The 18,037-nt window shown below is 39.4% G+C and overlaps 1 protein-coding gene across 1 annotated transcript in view; it reads right to left on the bottom strand.

Moving 5' to 3' along the window:
* HSD17B12 (hydroxysteroid 17-beta dehydrogenase 12) overlaps positions 1–18,037 on the bottom strand; it is a 170,742-nt gene that overhangs the window by 96,867 nt on the left and 55,838 nt on the right. Inside the window, exons 2-3 of the mRNA XM_055549348.1 lie at positions 10,585–10,631; positions 7,938–8,013 (exon numbers count right to left, since the gene is read on the bottom strand). Of these exons, the coding sequence (XP_055405323.1) occupies positions 7,938–8,013; positions 10,585–10,631 (123 nt within the window). The remainder of the gene's footprint in view (positions 1–7,937; positions 8,014–10,584; positions 10,632–18,037) is intronic.

The following is an 18,037-nucleotide window of genomic DNA, read 5'->3' as shown; positions in this document are numbered from 1 at the left end:
TGCCTGCAATGCAGGTGACCCGGGTTCAATCCCTGGCTTGGGAAGATGCCCTGGAGAAGGGAATGGCAACCCACTCCAGTATTTTTGCCTGGAAAGTCCCATGAACAGAAGGAGCCTGGCACGCTACAGTCCATGGGGTTGCCACGAGTCAGACACAACTGAGCGACTTCACTTTCTTTAATCAAAGACAGAAATGTCTTTTGAAATCAAAGTTGATTAAACTGTATGCAATGAGAATTATCGACTGCTGCATAATAACATGAACTATTAACATTTCCTTCTCTATATTCTATGAACCATTAGGTTGCTCTGAAAGCCAGTCTCTCTTGCACTGTGCTTTATTGCAAGTAAAGCACAACTCAACTCAGAGTTTGACATTTATTCAGGAGTCTTTTTTCTTTGACAAATCAAAATCAATAAAAATACTTAATATATTCATAATCCTGGCTAATAATGATAATAAAATAAGCTTATTATATGTGTGATGACTTTCAGCTTGACTTAATTCAACAAGTGACAGGTATCCTTACAAAGAACTGTAATTTCATCAAAGCAGTCAATCCTGGGAAAGCATTTAACCACTGCTGGTGAAACATTTAGTTCCCTACAATATTATATATAATCCTTTTAAATTTTTTTCTGAAGAGCTTTGATGAGTAGGCTGTTCTCCACGTACACAAGCAATTACATCTCAAGGCACAGAATCCCCAAATTTACATAATAACAGTAGAGAGTTAGATGGTGAGAGGGGCCCTATTTCTCTCCACTTGGTTTCTTTTTCAGTCTCCTCCTTTCCTGTCTTCAGGAAAGACTTCTCCAGTGAGACAAGGAAGAAAGAAGGATGAGTTTACCCACTGGATTGAGTTTAAAGGCTGGAGAGAGAGGGCTTCCCCAATGGCTCAGTGGTAAAGAATCCACCTGCAACGCAGGAGACAAGGGTTCGATCCCTAGGTCGAGAAGATCCCCTGGAGGAGGAAATGGCAACCCACTCCAGTATTCTTGCCTGGGAAATCCCATGGACAGAGGAGCCTGGTGGGCTGCAGTCCATGGGGTCACAGAGTCGGACATGACTGAGCATGAGCATGAAGTGAGACAAGCTAGCCTAAACAAACCTGCTTGACTTGTTTCCTGACTGAACTCTGGCTTGTACAGAAATTGGTATCAGGAGTAGAAGCCCAAAATACAGACCTCAAGAGACTTTTATGTTGGCTTGATTTCATGCAGCAGCATCACTATTAATGGTGGTTGCCCATCGTTCAAATATCTACTGAAGAAGTGCCTTAAGAGACCAAGCAGCTCCTTGGCACAGAGCTTTCAGTTTGGGAGAAACAGTGACTACAAAGACTGGAAAAGCAAATCAAAATCACAAGGAGACGTCATCTCACACCTGTCAGAATGGCGATCATCAAAGAGAGCACAAGTAACAAATGTTGGTGGGGATGTGGAGAAGGGGGAACACTCCTAAACTACAGGTGGGAATGTAAACTGGCACAGTCACTGCGGAAAACAGAATGGGGGATTCTCAAAACACTGAGAACAGAACTGCGTTATGACCCAGTAATTCCATTCCTGGGTATATATCAGGAAAAAAGTCCATTTGAAAATAGACATGTACCCCAGTGTTCACAATAGCATTATTTACAACTGCCAAGATACAGAAGCAACCTAAGTGTCTATCAACAGATGAATGGACAAAGAGGGAGTACACACACACACACACACACACACACAAATACTACTCAGTCATAAAAAATAACGAAAATTTGCTACGTGGAGCAACATGCATGGACTTGGAGGATATTTATGCTAAGTGAAATGAATCAAAGAGAGAAAATACTGTATGATATCATTTATATGTGGAACCTAAAAAATACAACAAACTAGTGAATATAACAAAAAAGAACAAGACAGATAAAGAGAACACACTAATGGTTATCAGTGGGAAGACAGAGGAGGGAAGGGGCAATACAGTGGTAGGCTATAAAGACATACAAACTCCTACATATGAAATAAGCTACAATGATATATTGTACAACATGAAGAATACAGACAGCATTTTATAATAACTATAAATGGAGTATAACCTTTAAAAATTGCAAATCACTGTACTGTATACCTCTAACATATAATATCATCCATCAACTATAACTTCAATAAAAAACAAAGACTGCAGTATGTGGCTTCTTCTGAATGTACTGGGGCTCTAACAGAAAGAAAACGACAAGCTTGGGTCTTTAAGCTTTCTAGATCACATTTATGATCCGATCCAGAGAATTTTTATGGCAACCCCAGTAAAAACTTTTATGTCTTATAGCCACAGAGCTCGCTTCACTAACGTCCCAGATTTGAGTGTGTCATTTACGGAATTACAATAGAAGTTGAATTTCACAGACTCACCACGTTTCATGGACGAAAGTGAAGCAGAATGAGAGAGAGTGAGACTCTGAGACTGGAGAGGAGGATATCTGTGTGGACTCTGTTGAGGCTAAAGAATCGACACACGCTGCCCCTGCAATGCTGCTCTGAGCTTGCCCTACCAGGAAAAAGAAATAGCTTGCTCTCTTGTCTCTGAAGAGAATAGCTTTCCCTGGCTTGAAAATCCTGTAAAAACCTCATGATAAATATAAGGATAATTCATTTGCAATAGAATGCCTCTTCTATTCAAGACCTAGCTGAGGAGGCTTTATTACCAACCAGAACATCCTTTATCACCGCCCATAACAGGGTTAGATACTGAAATTCTCTGGGAGCACAAGTACAAAGTCTAATCCACGAAGTAATAACTTCTACACAAAAATAACTGCTAAGTTTTTTTTATACAATTGGTATATATCTGGTATGTACTGGTAGAAATATGGAAAAATGTATTGGTAGAGATCTGGAAAAATCTGGGTGTGAACAGATTCTATGAGTATTAGATTAAGGAAAACAAAATGTAACACCAGACTGGTGGTGGTTTAGTCACTAAGTCATGTCCAACTCTTGCAACCCCAAGGACCATAGTCCACTAGGCTCCTCTGTCCATGGGATTTCCCAGGCAAGAACACTGGAGTGGGTAGCCATTCCTTTCTCCAGGGGATTGTCCCAACCCAGGGATCGGTTACATGAATCACTTGTGAAAGATTCAGGATTTAAAGGTTAGTTTCTACAGCTGAAAAGAGCTGTAAGAGTTAACTTCGACTCCAGGGATGGTCCACATTTAATAACATTGCTGTTGTTGTTCAGCTGCTAAGTTGTATCCAACTCTTTGCTCTCACATGAACTGCAGCATGCCAGGCTCCTCTGTCCTCCACTCTCTGCTGGAGTTTGCTCAAACTCATGTCCATCGAGTTGGTGATGTCATCCAATCATCTCATCCTCTGTCGCCCCTTCTCCTTCTGCCCTCAATCTTCTTTTCTAGTTAGCCAGCTCTTGGCATCAGGTAGCCAAAGTACTGGAGCTTCAGCTTCAGCATCAGTCCTTCCAATGAATATTCAGGGACGATTTCCTTTAGGATTGATGGGTTTGATCTTGCTGTCCAAAGGATCCTCAAGAGTCTTCTCCCAACACCACAATTTGAAAGCATCAGTTCTTCAGCACTCAGCCTTCTTTATGGTTCAGCTCTCACATCCGTACATGACCACTGGAAAAACCATAGCTTTGACTATATAGACTTTTGTCGGCAAAGTGATGTCTCTGCTTTTTAATATACTGTCTTGGTTTGTCATGGTTTCCTCCCAAAGAGCAAGCATCTTTTAATTTTAAGGCTGCAGTCACTGTCTGCAGTGATTTTAGAGCGCAAGAAAATAAAATCTGTCACTGTTTCCAGTTTTCCCCCTTCTATTTGCCATGAAGTGAAGGGACCTGATGCCATGATCTTAGTTTTTTGAATGTTGAGTTTTAAAACAGCTTTTTCACTCTCCTCTTTCACCCTCATCAAGAGACTCTTTAGTTCCTCTTCACTTTCTGCCTTTAGAGTGATATCATCTACATATCTGAAGTTACTGACATTTCTCCCAGAAATCTTGATTCCAGCTTGTGATTCATCCAGCCTGGCATTTCGCATCATGTGCTCTGCACAGAAGTTAAATAAGCAGGGTGACAATATACAGCCTTGTCATACTCCTCTCCCAGTTTTGAACCAGTCAGTTGTACCATGTTAGGTTCTAACCGTTGCTTCTTGTCCGGCACACAGGTTTTTAAAGAGATAGGTAAGGTGGTCTGATAGTCCCATTTCATTAAGAAGATTCTACAGTTTGTTATGATGCACACAGTCAAAGGCTTTCTTGTAGTCAATGAAGCTGAAGGAGATGTTTTTCTGGAACTCCCTTGCTTTCTCCATGATCCAAGGAAAGTTGGCAATTTGATCTCTGGTTTCTCTGTCTCTTAGAAACCCAGCTTGTACATCTGGAAATTCTCAGTTCATGTACTGCTGAAGCCTAGCTTAAAGGATTTGAGCATTACCTTGCTAGCATGTGAAATGAACACAATTACATAGAGTCTGAACATTCTTTGGCATTGCCCTTCTTTGGGACTGGAATGAAAACTGACTTTTTCCAGTCCTGTGGCCACTGCTGAGTTTTCCAAATTTGCTGATATACTGAGGGCAGCACTTTCACAGCATCATCTTTTAAGATTTTAAATAGCTCAGCTAATAAAATAGTAGCAGTAGTAGTGTTAGTCGCTCAGTTGTGTCCAACTCTTTGTGATCCCATGAACTGTAGCCTGCCAAGCTCCTCTGTCCATGGGATTCTCCAGGCAAGAATACTGGAGTGGATTGCCATTCCCTTCTCCAGAGGATCTTCCCGACCCAGGGATCAAACCCTGGTCTCCTGCATGGCAGGCAGATTCTTTACCATCTGAACTACAGAGGCCACAACTTCTCATGGCATAATGTAGAGTCAAGAACCCAAAGGTTTAAGGAAGTAGAAATGTTGGAGTGGATCTACCATGGCAATTTCCACACACAATCCCTCCGCCACCACACCCCCAAGAGGGCCCAGCAGATATTTCTTCACTGAAGCACCAACTTGCTTATTATATGGGCAAGAGGTCATTCGTGTAGCCCTTTATTAGTCTGCCAGTCATAAAATTCACTGTGTTGCTACAATGTAAGAACACCCTATTTTCTTTCTCCAGCCCCTTATTTATTTCCTTCATGGTACTTACCACAAACTGCAATTATTTGTCTTTTTTTGGTTTTATTATTTTTTTCCTATTTTTTTTTTTCTGTATCCTCCACTTAAATATCATTCCATGAGCACAACGACTGCATATATCTTGTTCACTATTGTATCTTGACTGCCTAACATAGTACCTGGTATGGGCATTCAATAAAGATTTGCTGAAGGCATAAACAGAGTCAGTCTGTCTTTGCCAACATTAAATTCTGGTCCTTCCTTCTTCTGGAATACATACGTTCAGGAAAATGTGATCCCCTCACAGATGATTTACATCTGAGTTGAAAACTTGTACAAACTTATAAATCTCCTCTGTGTATTTATTTTTTCAGCCTAGAACAGATGACCTGGTTTGCTGATATCACCTCTCCCAGTAAATTTATATTATGCCCAGAAAAATATTTTTCAAAATTTTCAAGAACTAAAAAAATTTTTTGCTCATAATAAAGGTCATTTCAGTGCCTTCACCATCTGTTTCTGCATGAAAAATGTTTGAACAGGATCCTGCCTTTTTCCTGAATCACATTTCTGCCCACAGTCATGTGTCACCTCATATCACAAGTTAACAAAAGTCTCAAATGCCATTAAAGTATATCTTCTGACTCATGGGGCAACTTTTGTGCAGCCTGGAGCACTTGCTGCGAGTGTCATGAGGAAGCTTTTCTTGCTTCTGTATCAAAGAGGGGGTGGAGTCATTCATAGTACAGCATTTCAAAATTCAACGTTCCATTTAATCAAAAGCTTCTATTTTCAGCCTATGAACCTTTATTTCTAGCAACTACTAAGTGCTTTCACTAACAGTCAGTTTTACATACACTCCCCACAAACATACACACAATGTTTTTATCACTGTAAGAGTTATTACACACATTTAGCTACAAGTAACTAAGTAAGAAACAGTACTAAGATGCAGGCAATATGCTGACATCACCTACTGCATTCAGTAAATACCTGCGACTCCTTAGTGTCACAGGAGCGCTCCTTAATTCGAATTCGCACCTCAGCAAAACTGCACGATACTGTATGTCTTGGACCTTCAAGGTTGCATTTACACAGTTGAAACTTTGAAAGTTAAAATCCTTAAATACCAAAGACATATTGGATATCTCACTTTTGCAAAGATCTGTGCCCTCAACAGGGCTTTAAAATTTTTTTAATATACTTTATATTACAAAGATCTTTTTTTCACCAAAAGTGTCAACGTGTAATTTGTCCAAAAGGACCAGCTATGGTCTGAGTAGAAATAATAACAAAATATACACCTCACAAGGTTGCTTGAAGGATCAAAGAAGATAATACATGTGAGAGAATAAATAAAAAATAACATATAACATAATAACATACTACATAAATGTTAGTAGTAGATAGCAATGTTAATAATAATATGGTATATACAACTTACATAATGTTATATGTCAATTATATCTCAATAAAGCTGGGAAAACAGAAAAATACAGTAGAAATCCTTTCTCTTCTGAAAGAATTAGGGCAGTTTTTTAGCTGGATACTCAGAGAAGTCAGTTAAAGCAAAGAATTCTAGAAAATGACAAGCACACATTATAACCATTTTGACAGACACCATGAGTAAGTACAATTCATTCACCAATCCTCTGTGTAGGGGACCAAGTCCTTATCGGAACTTAGATCTGCAGTCTGGAATTCCAGTCTTTCTTACATATACAACACCCCCACACTCATAACGCATTATCTATAATTGCAGTTTCAGTTCTTAATGCAGCAAAAACTTCAACACATATGAAACAGTCCAAACTGTTTTCCCCCCAATAGTTTGCATTTTTCTTGTTTTCCCCTAAGTTGACAGGCAATTTCTAAAAGAACTTGCTTTTCTCACTTTTTTTCAGAGCATTCAACTTGGTTATTGTGCTCACCCTTTTACACTAGTAACTCATCAGTGTACACAATGCTTAATAACAAACACACCCGGCATAAGTCTGAAAACAAATAAAACTGACTATTAACAGGTAAACCATTAGACCCATAGGAATAAAAGTACACAAGCATCATACTGAGAAGCCTACCAGCCACAAACAGCATATTAGGAACATGAGTTAACACATTTTACCAAGGTAATGCACAGCATTGGTTTAACCATCTGGTTGGTTAACGAGATGTCAGATGAAAAGAGTTTTTGCCACATTATAATTCAGGTCTCAAGCACAGTTGTCTAAGAAAAAAGTCCAAAATAGTTTCTCTCTCACGTGTATATATGCTAGCCTCTTGCATTTTTCCTCAGTCATATATGATACACATTTAAAGACAATGAAGTCAGGGACTTCCTTGGTGGTCCAGTGGTTAAGACTCTGTACTTCCACTGCAGGGGGTGCAGGTTCCACCCCTGGTTGGGGAACTAAGATCCCACATGCCACATGGCATGGCCAGTAAATAAAGACATTGAAGTCAAAGAGCAAAAAAAAAAAAAAAAAAAAGTTAGAATAATTAAAAGGAGCAACAGAAAAAGAATGCAGACGTTTAAGGAGAACATAATCAGAGAATCTGATTCTTCACAAAAGAACTTAAATGAGTCAGTAAAATACATTTTAAGCAACTTATAATGATACTATATTAATTTGAAAAAATTGATCCACCTTTGAAACACCCCATTAACAGCAAAAAAAAAAAAAAACAAAACAAAAAAAAAAGAAGCTTTCTGAACCATAAATAAATACGTTAATGCTAGATATCTGCTTGAAAACATTAAATTTAGGCTACCTATACTCCTTTTGTGATTATAAGGGGAAGAGTGACGTGAAGACTTACTTATCTCACTGGAAACCTGGTTCAGTTTGTCCTGTGATCTGCTGATAAGGACAATTTTCATTCCACGCTTTGCTAACTGAAACAATAAAAGAAGACAGCGAACAGCTGAATCACATCTGTGTGTTTCACTTTAAAATGCAAATTAGATATAGTCTCATTTTAAGAAAATCTGACCCACATGATAATTCAAGTTAAAAAACAAATACACCCCGGAGTGTAATGAATGGGCAAGCCAAAATGAAGACTTTACAAAAAGATTCCCCAAAGAATTATCTTTCTCAGTCAAGCAGTGTGTAAAAGTCAATGGGTTTTAGAAAAAGGAAGACTTTTATTTTGTACCTGTCCATACTTAATTTTTCTAATCATAAGTATCTATTACTTCTTTAATTTAAAAATTAGCTTTAAAAGTTTTTGTCTTAGACTGGGTAGATGAAGACTGTAGAACTGGCAAAGGAAACCACAGTTAAAATGTTGGGGATTCATAAAAATAGAATCAATTTTAAAGTTTTTATTTAAATACTATACTTTGTGGACTACCAAGGCAAACTAAGATAGTTAATTGGATGACTTAATAAAGCATTTCCTGAGGAGTACCTTCCATGTACTTCCCCAGTGCTGTATAAGTACTGCACAAAATGAATAAGATTTTCAGGAACGTGGTTTCTACCCCCAGACACCCATAAATATAGGGGCAGAAGAAAAAACACTGATATACACAGAATTTTTAGTGAACTACTACAGACAGTATATAAATGAGAATAAATTATGTGCTCTGAACTATAAATGATTTAGTAAACTAATTTTCCAGTCCTAAATCCCAAAGTCAGCTTTTATTAAGTAAAAAAGTGGTATAGCAAATGAGAAGATATGGAACATTTTTTTATAAAAAATAATTAAGATTGGTAATAACTTGCTGAATTAATCTCTTATAAAAACACTATAAAAAAACCCACGAATATATACTGAGAGTTCTTTTTTTTTTAATTAATGGAGAGAGAAAGAACAAGGAAAAGATCCTATCTATAGAAAAATGGCATCTAATATAATTGTAAAAGGAAAGATACCATTTAAAAATCACCATTTTAAAACTACCAATAACTAGGCAAAAATCAGCAACAGATGCTGGGGTGGAAGATTGTTGAGAAATGAGGTATGCATACAAAGAATCATCCCACAGATTCCTCATTAATTACAAAGGGGGAAAGGTACTTTTATAATAGAAAATTATGGTAGAGAGCATCTTAATACGTGATTTATCTCAACATAATCAATAAAGGAACGAATGGACTTCTTGTGGCTCCTGATAAGATAAACTCAAAAGAATACAGTACCACGTGTGTAACATTTCTGCTAAAAAACATTTATCACCTGTGCAGCATTTCTGCTAAAAAAATTTAACCCGAACCGCATCATGAGGAACTGAGTAACGGAGCACACACGTACACAATCACGAGGAAACAATCAGACAAATCCAACTGAGTAATCTACAAAACAACTGGCCTGGATTTTTTCCAAAATGCCACTGCTATAAAAGAAAAAAGGCAAAAAAGCTGGCGGGGGCAGGGAGGGGGCTTCGAGGAAGGGCGCTAGGGAGCTCTCCTTGTCAAGAAATATGACATCTAGATGCAACGCATAATCTTTAAATGGATTCTGGAATACAAAAAGCTCTATAAAGGACACTATTGGGATAACGGGGAAACTTGCATACGGAGTGTATATTGTACAGCAGTATGGTGTCAAGTTAAATTTCCTATCCCATGTGTGATCACTGGACTGTGGTTACAAGAGTGAACATTCTAGTTTTCAGAAGCTTCATGGTGAAATCTTTAAGGGTGAGTTGTTACAATGCCTGTAAGTCCCAAATGATCCCACCAAATTATAACGATAAAGTGAAACAGGCCAAAATGTTAACAACTGGTGAATCCTGATGAAAGGTGTATGAGTGCTTGCTATATTCTTCTTGAAACTTTTCTGTAGATTTTGCATTAAAAACAGAAGGCTGAGAAACCAAAGGATTTAAAAAAAAAACGCTTTTGAAAGGATAAATGAGAGAGTCAATGGATCGACCAGGATCTCCACCACAATCAGACAGTATCTCAGGATATCGGTGCCTCTGTGGAACCAGGACTGCACGCCTTAACAGCATGGCCAATGCTTCTGGCCTGTAGTTTTGTTCGAACTATTATGATGCCCTCCCCTTGGGTTACATTACAGACAACTGGAATCCTCTGAGGGTGTCTGTCAATATCTGTCAGTCACAGTCCTTCTTGTGAAAACGATACCATAGGCTAGTCTGCAGATTTAATCACTCTCTAATATTTTATCGACCTTTTGGAAAATAATCCAAAGCAATTAACTTTAAAGACTGAGAATGGTCCATAGTTACACAATATAAAATAAAATTACACTAAAATGTTCACAATTCCAACTTACCAGGACAAAATGTTTTACACACATTATGCCCCAAAAGTTGTTTTAAAGTTGTGTTTAAGCATAGTATTGCTAACAAGGTGGAAACAAAGTACCTCTATTGTATTGCATAATGCTCTATTGGTGCTTTTAACTTCAAAATCAAAATTACTGTAAGAGAGCATTCTATATTTGTTCTTATATTTTTATACCAAAAGAAGTCTTGAAAATTACTTACCTCTTCTGCATATGATTTTCCAATTCCATCAGTACTACCTGTGACAACTGAGAGAAGAAAAAAGTAACAGTTTAGTTTCAGAATCACGTTGTAGAACTGATCATAGTTAAGACCCACCAATTAGACACAAGAGGGCCTGTGTGATATAGCTGACCCTTGAACCACATGGCTTTGAACACCAAGGGTCCATGTGTATGCGAATTTTTTCCAATAAATACATAGTACAATACTACATGATCCAAGGTTGGTTGAATCCACAGATATGAAACCTCAGAAGCAAAATTTCAAGATACTGAGAGCCAACTGTCAGGTTATACTTTGATTTTCAACTGCATGGAGGGTCCGTGACCCTAACCAACCGTGCTGCTGACTGGTCAACTATACTTTTGATGTAAAAGATGGAGCAATTACCAGTGGTTCAATATTAGGAATGAATACCCAGCACAAAGCTAAAAATAAAAAAACTGCACTTCTAAGGGCTGACAAGGATGTAAAGCAACTACAACCCTCATACAATGCAGGTGGCACTATAAATTGACACAATCATTTTGGAAAATGACTTTGCATTATGTCCAGAAATAAACGTGCCTACCTATGACCTAACAATTCCCAAGAGGTAATAAAAACATCATGTCTATCAAAACAATGTCCATGGTAGCTTTATTGATGCACAGTTGTCCAAATATTAAACTACAAGAGAATGAGTAAGTAAATTAAGGTATATTTACACAACAGAATACTAAAGAGCAATTTTTTAATAAAAGAACTATTAGTACATGCAAAAGATGAACACATCTCTCAGACATTATATTGAGCCAAAAAATCCTGAAATAAAAGGGTACAAGCTGTTTTGATTCCACTTATCCAGTTCCAAAAAGGGAAAAACTAATCTACAACGATAGAAGTTAGAATACTGGCTACTCCTGGATAATGGGGTAGATGACAGGGAAAAGGCATTAAGGGAATCTTCAGGATGTAGGAAATATTCTATATCTTGATGTGTATGTGTGTATGTAAAAATGCATGGAGTTGTACAATTAAGTACACATTATGCCTATTATCGGAAAAGGCAATGGCACCCCACTCCAGTACTCTTGCCTGGAAAATCCCATGGACAGAGGGGCCTGGTAGGCTGCAGTCCATGGGGTTGCTAAGAGTCAGACACGACTGAGCGACTTCACTTTCACTTTTCACTTTCATGCATTGGAGAAGGAAATGGCAACCCACTCCAGTGTTCTTGCCTGGAGAATCCCAGGGACGGGGGAGCCTGGTGGGCTGCCGTCTATGGGGTCGCACAGAGTCGGGCACGACTGAAGTGACTTAGCAGTAGCATGCCTATTATACATTTAAAAACTTTAAAATATATTTATATGTAGTAAAAATCAAATAATATCTATTACTTCTATGAGAAAGCATATTTCTTTTTAAAGCTCTAAAACCTTATGTAGCATAAACATTTGAAAATGATAACGGTTCAGACCACACCATGGTATCTTACCTCTAAAATACTGGAATCATGTTTGTTAACAAATTCATAGCATGGTTGTGAGTAGCATCCCGAAATGGGCTTCCCTATGGCTCAGACGGTAAAGAACCTGCCTCCAGTGCAGGAGACCTGGGTCTTAATCCCTGGGTCAGGAAGATCCCCTGGAGAAGGGAATGGTTACCCACTCCAGTATTTTTGCCTGAAGAATTCCATGGACAGAGGAGCCTGGTGGTCTACAGTTCACAGGGTCACAAAGAGTTGGACTTGACTGAGCAACTAACACTTTCCCTACTTTTACTATTCAGAAATATGGCAAACACATCTAAATTCTTCCTAGTCATATCTTTCATAATCATATATGAAATAATAAAACAGGTTATGAAATCATATCTATGTCTGTCTCCATCTCTGTCTCTCCCCCTCTATCAGCTCTCTGCTTAACCACTCAGTCATGTCCAACCCTTTGCGACTCCATAGACTGTAGCCCACCAGGCTCCTCCGTCCATGGAATTCTCCAGGCAAGAGTACTGGAGTGGGTTGCCATTTTCTATCTGCTCTATCAGTTTCTCTTTTTCTCCCTCTGCCTCCCTCCTTCTCCCCTCCCTGGCATCTGTTGAATATATTAGATCATACATTTAACTTAAGGACTTCCCTGGTGGCTCGGGCAGTAAAGCATCTGTCTACAATGAGGGAGACCTGGGTTCGATCCCTGGGTCGGGAAGATTCCCCTGGAGAAGGAAATGGCAATCCACTCCAGTACTACTGCCTGGAAAATCCCATGGACAGAGGAGCCTGGTAGGCTACAGTCCATGGGGTCGCAAAGAGTCAGACATGACTGAGCGACTTCACTTCACTTTTAAACTAACCAGCCTGTCACTGGCTGATTGCATCCTCCTGATGTCATTTAACATGTTCATCTGTCCACTAATAGTTAGGTGATCGAATGCAGGTTTAATTTTTTGGGTAAGAATACTTTATAAGCAATAGTACATACTTCTATCAGGAGGCACATGTTTGCTAATTTAGCTTTTTGTTACATAAGCAGCCATTGATGTGAACCACTGAGATACATTATTTAATTAGAGACTGCAAAATGGTGATACTTCCATAAGCCTCTTATCCTTTTCCATCAGAGGGCAGACAGAATGAAAACCACGATCACAGAAAACTAAACAAACTGATCACATGGACCACAGTCTTTTCTAACTCAATGAAACTATGAGCCAGGCCATGTAGGGCCACCCAAGACGGATGGGTCATGGTGGACAGCTCTGACAATATGTGGTCCACTGAAAAAGGGAATGGCAAACCATTTCAGTAGCCTTGCCTTGAGAATGCTATGAACAGTATGAAAAGGCAAAAAGATAGGACAGTGAAAGATGAGCTCCCCAGGTTGGTAGGTGCCCAATATGCTACTGGAGATCAGTAGAGAAATAACTCCAGAAAGAATGAAGAGATGGAGCCAAAGCAAAAACAACACCCAGTTGTGGATGTGACTGGTGATGGAAGTAAAGTCTGATGCTGTAAAGAGCAATACTGCATAGGAACCTAGATTGCTAGGTCCATGAATTAAGGCAAATTGAAAGTGGTCAAACAGGATATGGCAAGAGTAAATACTGACATTTTAGGAATCAGTGAACTAAAATGGACTGGAATGGGTGAATTTAACTCTGATGACCATTATATCTATTACTGTGGGCAAGCATCCCCTAGAAGAAATGGAGTAACTATCATAATCAACAAAAGAGTCCATAATGCAGTACTTGGATATGATCTCAAAAACGACAGAATGATCTCTATTCGTTTCCAAGGCAAACCATTCAATATCACAGTAATCCAAGTCTATGCCCCGACCAATAATGCTGAAGAAGCTGAAGTTGAATGGTTGTATGAAGACCTATAAGACCTTCTAGAAATAACACCCAAAAAAGATGTCCTTTTCATTACAAGGGATTGGAATGAAAAAGTAGGAAGTCAAGAGGTACCTAGAGTAACAGGCAACTTTGGCCTTGGAGTATGAAATGAAGCAGGGCAAAGGTTAACAGAGTTTGGTCAGAGAGTGTGCTGGTAATAGCAAATACCCTCTTCCAACGTAAGAGAACACTCTATACATGGACATGACCAGATGGTCAATACCAAAACCAGATTGATTATATTCTTTGCAGCCAAAGATGGAGAAGCTCTATACAGCCAGCAAAAACAAGACCAGGAGCTGACTATGGCTCAGATCGTGAACTCTAATTGCCAAATTCAGACTTAAATTGAAGAAAGTAGGGAAAACCACCAGGTATGACCTAAATCAAATCCCTTATGACTATACATTGGATGTGAGAAATAGATTCAAGGGATTAGATCTGATAGACAGAGGGCCGGAAGAACTATGGACAGAGGCTTGTGACATTGTACAGGAGGCAGTGATCAAGACCATCCTCCAGAAAAAGAAATGCAGAAAGGCAAAATGGTTGTCTGAGGAGGCTTTACAAACAGCTGAGAAAAGAAGAGAAGCTAAAGGCAAAGGAGAAAAGGAAAGATATACCCATCTGAATGCAGACTTCCAAAGAATAGCAAGGAGAGATAAGAAAGCCTTCCTCAGTGATCAGTGCAAAGAAATAGAGGAAAACAACAGAATGGGAAAGACTAGATAGAGATCTCTCAAGAAAAGTAGAGATACCAAGGGAATATTTTATGCAAAGATGGGCTCAATAAAGGACAGAAATGGTATGGACCTAACAGAAGCAGAAGATATTAAGAAGAGGTGGCAAGAATACACAGAAGAACTGTACAAAAAAGATCATGACCCAGATAACCACGACGGTGTGATCACGCACCTAGAGCCAGACAATCCTGGAATGACATCCTGGGCCTTAGAAAGCATCACTACAAACAAAGCTAGAGGAGGTGATGGAATTCCAGTTGAGCAATTTCAAATCCTGGAAGATGATGCTGTGAAAGTGCTGCACTCAATATGCCAGCAAATTTGGAAAACTCAGCAGTGGCCACAGGACTGGAAAAGGTCAGTTTTCATTCCAATCCCAAAGAAAGGCAATGCCAAAGAATGCTCAAACTACCGCACAATTGCACTCATCTCACACGCCAGTAAAGTAATGCTCAAAATTCTCCAAGCCAGGCTTCAGCAATACGTGAACCGGGAAATTCCAGATGTTCAAGTTGAATTTAGAAAAGGCAGAGGAACCAGAGATCAAACTGCCAATATCCTCTGGATCATCGAAAAAGCAAGACAGTTCCAGAAAAACATTTACTTCTGCTTATTGACTATGCCAAAGCCTTTGACTGTGTGGATCATAACAAACTGTGGAAAATTCTTCAAGAGATGGGAATACCAGACCACCTGACCTGTTTCCTGGGAAATCTATGCAGGTCAAGAAGCAACAGGTAGAACTGGACATGGAACAACAGACTGGTTCCAAATAGGAAAAGGAGTTCGTCAAGGCTGTATACTGTCACCCTGCTTATTTAACTTATATGCAGGGTACATCATGAGAGATGCTGGGCTGGATGAAGCACAAGCTGGAATCAACACTGCCAGAAGAAATATCAATAACCTCAGATATGCAGATGACACCACCAGTCTGGCAGAAAGCAAAGAAGAATTAAAGAGCCTCTAGATGAAAGTGAAAGAGAAGAGTGAAAAAGTTGGCTTAAAACTCAACATTCAGCAAACGAAGATCATGTCATCCAGTCCCATCACTTCATGGCAAATAGATGGGCAAACAATGGAAACAGTGAGAGACTTTATTTTTGGGGGCTCCAAAATCACTGCAGATGGTGACTGCAGCCATGAAATTAAAAGGTGCTTACTCCTTGGAAGAAAAGCCATGACCAACTTAGACAGCATATTAAAAAGCAGAGACTTTACTTTGCCAACAAAGGTCCGTCTAGTCAAAGCTATGGTTTTTCCAGTAATCGTGTATGGATGTGAGAGTTGAACCGTAAAGAAAGCTGAGTGCTGTATTGTTAGAGAAGACTTGAGAGTCCCTTGGTCTGCAAGGAGATCAAACCAGTCAAACCTAAAGGAAATCAGTCCATGAATATTAACTGGAAGGACTGATGCTGAAGCTGAAACTCTAATACTTTGGCCACCTGATATTAAGAACTGATTTGAAAAGACCCTGATGCTGGGAAAGATTGAAGACAGGAGGAAAAGGGGACAAAGAGGATGAAATGGTTGGATGGCAACACCGACTTGATGGATGTGAGTTTGAGTAAGGTTCAGGAGTTGGACAGGGTGATGGACAGGGAAGCCTGGCATGCTGCAGTCCATGGGGTTGCAAAGAGTCAGTCACGACCTAGCAACTGAACTGAACTCAACTGATACTCGAATTCTGTCATCCCATCTTAATTTATTAGCTGGAATATTTTCATAGAGAAACAACTCCTTATCAGTTATTTGATTACAAATGATACAGAGTTTGCACAGAAGCGTGAGATAAATGTTGGATTTTTTTCCTTTACTTACCAGTTTTCAAAATAAATTGGTTCTCTGATACCTCTCAAAGGTAACTCATGTGTTTTTATGATTGTGATTTTGCTTACAAGAAACATTATTAACTCATGCTTTTAAACATCTGTAGTGGAATCCACCTATAGGAAATTAAGTATCATATGAAAGTTCCTCCAACCTCATTAGCAACTCTGTTCACATTTCTGTAACTTTTCATCTTCTGAGCATTTTGGAAGTATGGGGACCCAAATTTTACACTGTATTCCTGTCACTGATGCACTAATGTTTCACACAAGAAGGATAAACATTTTGTAATTGTTTCCAATTCTCTCCTTTCCCTGTTTTCTGTGATAAACTTTCCTGCTCTCTCCCAGATCCCCAGAACCTCATCTCCATGCCTCTTTCTTCATAGCTTGTTCAGACTCCACCAACCAACTCCACTGTTCAGATCACTTCAAACGAACCCTTTCTCTCTTCCACATCTTTGCATGCACTTCTCTTGCAGCACTTACCACTCTCTACTTTGAAATGCGTTTCCTCACACGTCTTAATTCTCCTGCTGGATTCTAGGCTCCTTGCTGTGTGAGGTGCACAAGGTGGGTGCTCAGTAGACATGTGCTGAATGCGCGAGCGATGCTCACAGGTAGCTGCTCTTACAAACTACAAAACAAGGCTTAGACGATTTCCCTGAGAACCTGCTTTCTCAAAGTTCTTCATGATACAAGTACAATATCTTATTCTCTCCTAATCTGTCTGCCACTCAACCTGTCTACTCACAGAGCCTTCGGTACATAGATTATTCTGTTTATGCTCAACAATTGTGGAACAAGCAAGTCCTAAATGTGATTACAGCTCTGAATCAATGGCAACATCAGACTTTCTCAGATTAGGTGTTTTTAAATCCCTTAATATGAAAAAGCTCAATAAATAAATGACAATAAACTCACCACAACTAATGCATCTAGAATTTCTGGCTGTAATATACAAATTTCAAAAGAATACAGGTGACTCTGGGGGGTGTGTGTGTGTGAAAACTGTGAACTCCAGGCTGACCTCAACCAGCATACATTCAGGTAAATCACTTCAGTCGTGCCCAACTCTTTGTGACCCCATGGACTGCAGCCCACCAGACTCCTCTGACCATGGAATGCTCCAGGCAAGAATACTGGAGTGGGTTGACATTCCCTTCTCCATGGGATCTTCCTGACCCAGGGATCAAATCCTTGTCTCTTAAGTCTCCTGCACTGGCAGGCAGGTTCTTTACCACTAGCACCACCTGGGAAGCCCTCAACTAGCATACCACACTTTAAACATAGTCCTGCAAAGCCTAGAATATGCCAGGACTAGAGATTATAAAATTTGTCTGATGGGTATCAAAACTTCATCAGACTCTCCAGTTTCTGGAGTTTGTAGTGGGCATTGGGCACCGTTAAGAGTATCAACCACATCCTTGCTTCCAGGACAGAGGTCTTCAGGCAATTCTCTCACCAGTAGTGTTATCTGCT

Source organism: Bubalus kerabau, chromosome 15 (assembly GCF_029407905.1).
Source record: "Bubalus kerabau isolate K-KA32 ecotype Philippines breed swamp buffalo chromosome 15, PCC_UOA_SB_1v2, whole genome shotgun sequence".
Lineage (NCBI taxonomy): Eukaryota > Metazoa > Chordata > Mammalia > Artiodactyla > Bovidae > Bubalus > Bubalus kerabau.
This window is presented reverse-complemented; position numbering and strand designations above follow the sequence as displayed.